General features: G+C 61.5%; 1 protein-coding gene across 1 annotated transcript; it reads left to right on the top strand.

Annotated features, from left to right (window-relative positions):
- Window positions 1–471: 471 nt before the first annotated feature.
- On the top strand, window positions 472–6,635 carry APOD (apolipoprotein D). The gene is made up of 5 exons (XM_062582853.1): window positions 472–555; window positions 936–1,066; window positions 1,395–1,516; window positions 3,909–3,997; window positions 5,406–6,635. The coding sequence occupies exons 2-5, from the start codon at window positions 944–946 to the stop codon at window positions 5,639–5,641; spliced, it is 570 nt and encodes a 189-aa protein (XP_062438837.1). The 5' UTR covers window positions 472–555; window positions 936–943; the 3' UTR covers window positions 5,642–6,635.
- Window positions 6,636–7,727: the final 1,092 nt, after the last annotated feature.

Genomic DNA, 7,727 nt, shown 5'->3' with positions numbered 1-7,727 from the left:
AATAAAGCTCTTGCTTTGCAGTTGCTCCCTGCCCGCCCAGGCCAGGAGCGGAGTAAGCCCACGTGGGCACCACGCTTACTCTGTGCTCACCAGCTCCTGCCGCAGGCTGCCCCACCAGGGCCCCCGTAGCCACGGTGTGCCCCAGTGCGGGCTGCGACCGCTGGCCGGTGATGCCAGCTGGCGCCCCGGAGCCCTGTGCTGTGCTCCGAGGGTCTCCCAGCTGCTCGGGTGGCATCTGAGCCCAGGCTGGCTCTGCGCGTTGCCCGGAGAGCGGGACCCTTGCAATACCTCTTTGCAAGCGTCACCCGCGGGAACGGGAGGCTTTTGCGGGCGCGAAGGGGCAGAGCGGGGCAGCCGCGGGAGCGCCGCGCGCCTCCGGCTCGGCGCCAGCAGCGGGGCCCGCAGCAGGGAGGGGCTTCTGCGCCGCTGCCAAACCGGCCTCCGCGCGTGCTTATAAAAGCACGCGGCAGCGGGACGGCCGCTGCCAGCCGCCCCGCGCCGTCGCAACCGAGCCGCCTCGTCGCCCCGGTGCGTTTCTCAACGAAGAGGGTTTCGGTACAAAACGGGCGCTCGCTTTGCGTTTGCGGGGAAACCCGGGTGCCGCGGTGGGAGGGAGAGGAGGCTCGCGGAGCTGCGCGGGGCCGGCGCCCCGTCCTGCCCCACGCGGGTCCCGCGGCGCCGGCTGCGCCGCAGCTGGTTCCTGCAGCTCTTCAGGGCAGAGCCCCTCGAGCGCCGGTTTCTAACCTCCTCTAGCTTTCTACGGCACCTGCCTCCGCCACGGCCCTCGCCTCAGCTTGGCGGAGGTGCAGACGTTCCCGAGCTGTCTGAACGCCGTGCCGGGCGCCGGGCCTGGGTGCTGACCCGACGGGCTGGCCCGTGCTGCTGCCCCATCCTCCCTTCCTGCCCCCCACGCCTGCTTTCTTCTCTGCCTCCAGGCGCAGCCATGCTGAGGACGGCGGTGCTGCTCTCGGTCCTGCTCAGCCTCGTTGGCTTTGGAGAAGGGCAGACGTTTCACATGGGACCATGTCCAGACCCACCAGTCCAGGAAGACTTCAACATCGCCAAGGTGCGAGGAGCTTTCTGAAAGCTCGCGTCGGGCAGCGAGCGAGGCCGCGGCGACGCGCGCCGGGGCGCGGGCCGGGTCCGCGGGGTCCTGGCAGCTACCGGCAGCGGCCGCGTGCCGAGCACCTTGCGGCCCGCGCGGCGCTGGCTGCCCGTGGCCTGGCCCACGAGGTCCCAGCGCCTGCGCCGGCCCGCGGACCCCTCGGCAGTCTCCCGGGTCCACGCGAGAGCCGCTGAGGCTCCCGCGGGCTGAGCAGGTCACCAGAGGAACCAGGCTGCTCTGCGGACTCACCGAGTGCCCTCGCGCTAAACCCTCGACTTTCTTTTATCAGTACGTTGGAAAATGGTACGAGATAGAGAAGCTGCCATCAAGTTTCGAGAAAGGAAGCTGCATCCAGGCAAATTACGTGATGGAAGAGAACGGGAAGATCAAAGTGATCAACAAGGAGCTGCAGTAAGTGTAAAATGCCCCGGGTCTCGCTCACTGGCTGTTTTAGAGCCCTCAGTGCTTTAAACACCCCAAGTCCTTTGGTGGAGGAGAAGCCAGGAGCCCCAGGTCCCGTCACGTGGGGCTGTGGGCTGCTCGCCGGGTGGCAGCCGCCCCGGGTGCCCCCGGGTGCCGAGAGGTGCCCGTGCCCTGCACTGCTCTCTTCTCTGGAGCAGAAGCGCCCAAAGCACCTGACGAAAAGGGGCTGGGGACGTGGGGCACGTGGGCCGTCTTCACTTGAGCAAACATTTGACAATCTGTCCTTTGAAGCGTTTACCTTGCAGCGCAGGGGTGTCAGAAATCGCTGCCGGTTTAAATCAACGAGCGGAGGGAAAGCACCGATTATTCTCTCCGTTACACTGGGTAGCCGGCAGTCACGCTGAGCCCTCCCGGCTTCTCGCACGGGCTGCTGCGGGTGTTGTTTTGCTTAGGTCTGTCAACAACCCTGCCTTTCACGGGGCGGTGGGGCAAGCGGCAGCGTGACCGAGCGGCGGCGAGCGCTCAAGGAGCCGCTGTTCCCCGCGCTCCCTGGCATGGGCTGGCGACATTGTCCTGCTCTGCAATAACAACGCTGCAACATGTTCCTTGTGCCGCGCGGCGGCTGCTCGGCCCCGTCTCCGCGGCTCCCGCGCCACGGGAGCGCCTGACGACCAGCTGGCCCCTATTAAACTGCAGGCGATGGGACTCTGCAGGAGGGGAATGTCTCAGTGGGACTGACCGTCGGTGTCAGGACTGCAGCAGCTCAGGATCCTCAAGCATCAGGAACACCTTGGTAAAACCTGCTGGCCGACGCGCGTGCTGTGCGTGGCTCCAGCGCCAGCCCCTCGACCCTCGCTGCCGGCAGACCCGCAGGCGCAGCGTCTCCCTTGCGATACCTGCGTCCTGCAGCCGGTCTGCGTTTCCAGAGCAAGGCAGCGGCGTTCACGGGTCGCTTGTGCCTGCAGCGTCTGTTGGCTCTCGTGCCCAAGCCAGCAAGCACATGCTAACAAGCTTCTTGCGGCGCTCCTGGTGAGAGGAAGGCAGGGACTGTAGGCACGCACAGGCATACAGCCCCTTTTGTTTTACGGACAGGGAAAACGAGGTGGAAGTACAAAGCGACGTGGCCACGGCTACGCAGGGAGCAGCTGGTGAGACAAATTAGCTCCGGTCTTTTTGGGTGCTCCCATTTCAAAGCCCCACAGGCAGTCGCTCAGGCTTGAGGCGTCCGGGGAAAAATGCAATCACACGTTAGGCAGCTTGAGCTATAGAGCCAGCTGCCAGCAGGACAGCGCTCTGGATCGGCAGCTAAACAAGCCTGAACTCATCAAGTAGGGGCAGGTAACTTGTGTGGGGAAGGATATGCTTCGACCTGGAAATGCATAAGCGATTGGGCACCTTTCAGAGCTAGCAGAAGTGGAGCAAGTCCTTGGCAGATCTGAGAAGAGTGCTGGGATTTTCCTGCTCTCCACAGAGGGATCTGTCTGTCCTGCCTCGGGCCTGGGGCTCCCTTGGTGGCCACTGAGCCAAACTTGCCATCACTGAGCCCTTCAGGCTGGTTTTGCAAGGGAAAGCTCCTCCGATAGTGGTGTAGGAGAGCAGAGAAGCAGTTTTGGGACTGTGCAGTGCTATGTCTTGGTCTTGAGCAGGATTTTGCATGCTCGGGGGCAATTAGGAAAAGATGCTTGCTGCAGGGCTGAGCCGGGCCAGTCCAGCACAGCTGTGCGAGGCAAAGCAGGAGCAGAGCTGGGCTCGCAGCGGTGCCTGGCCTCCCTCTAGCACTCCTTCCAGTTATTGGTGTTTGCAGGCAGTCGTGTGTCTGGTCATGCTGGATGCTGCAGACTGTCCCAGGAATGCTGTCCTTGCCCACGTTCACCAGCTCTTCCTGTTCTGCCCCATCAGTATCGTCAGGGGAATCGAAGCGCGTTCAGGCAGTATGAGCATTAAATGAGGGCTCACACCAGCCACACAGCAGTTCTGCTGCTTCCTCTCTCAAGCAGCTCTGGGGATCCTTCAGCTGTTAACCTGCCTTTAATGGTTTGAATGTGTGTTGTCAGGCATTTTTTTATCAGTGCTGGCTTGGAAATGTGCCACACTGTAAAGCCCTGGAGAGAGGCATCTTGGAGGTCTGGGGTAAATTAACCTGCAACGGCATTCCTGTGTCCCTGCCACCCCACTGAGCATGTCTTCGGACCCGGCGTGTACCACCAGCCACTGAAACACGGTCTCCAAAGGTTGACCTGTTCTTCTGGGGAAGCTGTGGTTAGCTGGGACATGTTTCAGCCACCCCTTGGTAGATGAATACGTCAGGAAGGATAAAAACTTAAATGTGATTTCAAAAACTTGCCTAATTTTATTTCTCACCTTGTCATTCTCTCCTTAGGTCTAACGGCAAAGTTAAAGAAATCGAAGGAGAAATCACATATGTGGACGTAAAGGAGCCAGCCAAGCTCGGCATCAGCTTTAACTGGTGTAAGTGTGTCACCAGGAGCCGCTCGCAGCCGGCACCAGCTCCCGGCACGGGCCGTTGGCTGCCACAGCACCGCGAGCCCGGCTCATGCGGAGGGCAGGCGGCGTGCAGGGGCATAAAGCAAGTAACTGCAATGTTATCAAAAACGGACAACCTGCAGAGCAAGAGGTTGCCCCAGGGCTTCACCGCAGCATGACGGGGACTGCAGCCTAGGCAAAGGGTTAGGACCAGTGTTGGGATCAGCAGGCCGAGATCTGATGATGTTCAGCTATAATTTACAGCAATAGCCCTAGTGGTAGAGTACTTTTCACCAGCTGATCCCAAAGCAAGGAAGATGAGCAGCACTGCCATCACTGCGTGCCACGTTACCTGTGGGGAAGCGAAGGGTTGGAGGTGGGGGAGGCAGCCCACAGAGCCAGGAACAGGCTTGTTTTTCGGAAGCCCAGCCCAGCACACACTGCCTCTGCTTACAAGCTGCTTCCATTAGCTTTAATAACGTGTTTTTGTTTGCTTTTTCTTCGCTTGCTAATGTAACGTGCCACAGGAGCCTGCTGAGGTATGGCGCACTTTGATCGTGTTACACAGCACTTTCCTCTGTCCACAGCAATGCTTTGGAAAGTGAAAATCTGTCTCTCCTTTGCACCTCTTTTATTTCTTACTTTCTCACGCCTTTTCCTTGGCTGTTTGCGGCACTAACAGAGGAGTTATTTGAGAAGCGGGTGGGTGGAGCAGGGGACGTGCACAGACAGACCCGGCTAGGTGCCGCGAGTGCCCCCGCTGCGGCCGTTTCACCCGCAGAGTGCGCAGGGCCCCGGAGCCACGCTTGGCATTTCCGAATGGACCAGAAACAAATCCCCATGCATTTACTCCAGCCTGCTTTCCAATTTCTGCTTTCCGCCTGATGGCTGGAAGCTGGAGTAGCTGATGCTCCTGGCAGCAGATGTAGCAGCCTGACTGCAAAGGGGATTTGCCCAGGCGGCTGGTACCGACAGGATCGGCCAGCGATGCTGCTTTCGGCCACCCCGCCTCCACGGGGCTCTGCAGGGCCCTGCCCCGGGGCCGCGGGGGCCGGGAGGGAGGTCGTGCTTCGTGCTTCTCCGCTCGTGGCTGTCGGTCCAGGCCTACGGCTCACCCATGCCAGCGAGCCCCCTCACACACGTACGGGCTTTCAGAGGGCTGGGCTGGCTGTTCAGGTCGCAGTGCGACATGTTCATGGCTTTGGGGTTCTCTCGAGTCCCTCTGGTCAGAACAAGGAGTCCTGAGGTGGTTTCCTAAATTACAGCTCCCTGCTCTGGCCCAGCAGCAGCAGGACAGGCCACAGCCCCCAGGAGACGGGGCTGCAGCACCCTGCTGCGGAGCGGTCCAGAGCTGGTCGCCCATGGCGTTTAACGATGCCCTTCTTTCTCCTAGTCACACCTTCCGCTCCTTACTGGGTCATCTCCACTGACTATGAGAACTACTCGCTGGTTTACTCCTGCACTAACATTCTCTGGCTCTTCCATGTCAACTACGCCTGGATTCTTTCAAGAGCTCCCGAGATGCACCCGGAAACTGTGGACAGCCTGAAGAACCTTCTCCAGTCCTACAAGATTGACACCGAGAAAATGATGCCCACGAACCAACTTAACTGCCCTCCTGAGATGTAACTCCGACAGCACCGCACCAGCTGCGAACTCTGCTGCTTTCCTTAGTGCCCGTTAGGACTTCTTTGCGTAGTCGTAGCCCCTCTGCTAACGGTAGTTTGCCAGCCCTGACCGTTGCTCCTCGCGGGTGTTCTCTCTGTTGTTATTCCTCCTTTTTTGTCTCACTCTGACTGACTTTTGCAGAGTAACTGACTGGTTCAAAGCTAAAGGGTGAAGAGATAAGGAATCCTGAAGTGCAGTCGTCAAGTTTTGCTGTTGCTGTGGATCCTCAAGTGTGTGGATACAAAAGGGTATGAGATGTGATGTACAAATCTTAGTCCTGCGGGAAAACCTTTCTTCATACTTCTGCAGGTGCATTTCCTATTTTTGTTGTGATGTTTCTGGGCCTGTTAGGTACACGCAGCGGCTGAGCCACCCCACAGCCTCCCCAGCTGCAATGGCTGGCCATCGGGGGTCTGTCCTGCAACCAAGGAATTGCCACTGGAGTTTTTAAACATGCTTTCTGGTGCAGAGATGTAGGGACATGCTCCTGCCAAATCAGCAAGCCTTCTTGCTAAAATCCAGATCTGGCCCTTCGCATTTAATGCCTGAAATGCCTAAAAATGTCCAGAAATTCATCATTGCTCCCCCCCCCCCCAGTGCCTATATGCATCTTTTTTTGCCTCTGGCAAGGCTGGTCCTGCACCACCAAAGGCTCAGCTCTGACAGTACCTGCAGACAGGCAGAAAAAGGAGGAGAAGGGTCTGTGCTCTTGTCCACACACAGGACGGGCAAGGAGCAAACGTGGCTCTCGTCCTGCCTGTGGAATGTGTCGCGCGCCAGAGGCTTTCCCCGAACTCCTCCAGCTGGCAGGCTGTGTCCTGTGTGCCGCTCACCGCTTCGTTCGCATCCGAGTGCCCTGACGGCACTGCATCTGCCCTGGCAGATGTTCGCAAGGCGCTGCTACGACTCTGCTTACATAGCACTGATGCAACTCATTAAAAATGAAATCAAAATATCTGCTTCCGGGCTTTTGTACCTTCAGAGCTGCGTGACTTTTCCGAGCCGGCCTAGGGCACGGCGTGTTCTACCTGCCCTTCCTGGAGCATACGGCAGCGGGAGGGCAGGACCAGCCTGGCCCGGCCCGGGCAGAGGGTTCCCACCGTCGGCCGCAGCATCGGCCTTTACCCGTTGCCAAAGAGACAGCGCAGAGAAAACGAGGCTGGGGCTGGGACCATCTGCGGGCTCGATGGGAGAAGACACCTCGCAGCAGACGGGGGAGCGCTGGCGACTCGTGCGCAGCGATGCTGCCCCTGCACGCAGCTGCGTTTGATTGCATTCGGAAAAACTGGACTGCTTTTCTCAGCTCTGTCCCGCCAGGGCCGGGGGCTCCAGGCAGCGGTTAGTTCTGCTCTCCAGCGAGTTTTACAGAGCAGAGTCGAGTATGATAAGGCAGACGGGCTACCCGGCGCCCCGCGACCCGCTGAGGGGCCCAGGCGGAGCGCGGCTCCGGCAGCTCCCGCCGCGGGAACGGGGCTCCCGGGACGAGCCGCGCGGGCGGGCGCTGGCAGCAGGGGACGCGGCCACGGAGACGGCTCCCGCGGCGGGCTCTCCCGCTGCTGCGGCCCGAAGCGCGGATCGCGCACGCTGACCGCGGCGTGTGCGCGGCCCCGCGGGGAGCCCAGCGCTCCGCCCAACCCGGGCGCCGGCGAGCTCCGGGCCCTGCGCGCCGCCCCGACCCCGCCCTGCGGCACGGGCCGCCCCGCCAGACACCACGACGCTGCCGCATGGCGGCGGCTGTGGCGCCTCTGCGTCACGGCGCGCGTGGGGTCATCGCGCAGGGGCCCGCGTGGCGCCGCAGCCGCCTTTCCCTGCGAGCAGCCGCGCGCCGCGGGGCGCCCGCGGGGGGATGCGAGCGCGTGCCGGGCCCCTGCGTGTGCCAGGGCCTCGCGCGCCTCCAGAAGCCCCGCAGCCGCGCGCGAACCCGCTGCGCGTGAAACCCTCCGCACACCCGCGCGATCCCGCCCCCCCGGCCCGCGCGCTCGAGACCACCCCCGGCGGGGCGGGGCGGGGCGGGGCGGGGCGGGGCGGGGCGCGGCCGCGCAGGCGC

Source organism: Rhea pennata, chromosome 9, assembly GCF_028389875.1.
Source record: "Rhea pennata isolate bPtePen1 chromosome 9, bPtePen1.pri, whole genome shotgun sequence".
NCBI lineage: Eukaryota > Metazoa > Chordata > Aves > Rheiformes > Rheidae > Rhea > Rhea pennata.
This window is presented reverse-complemented; position numbering and strand designations above follow the sequence as displayed.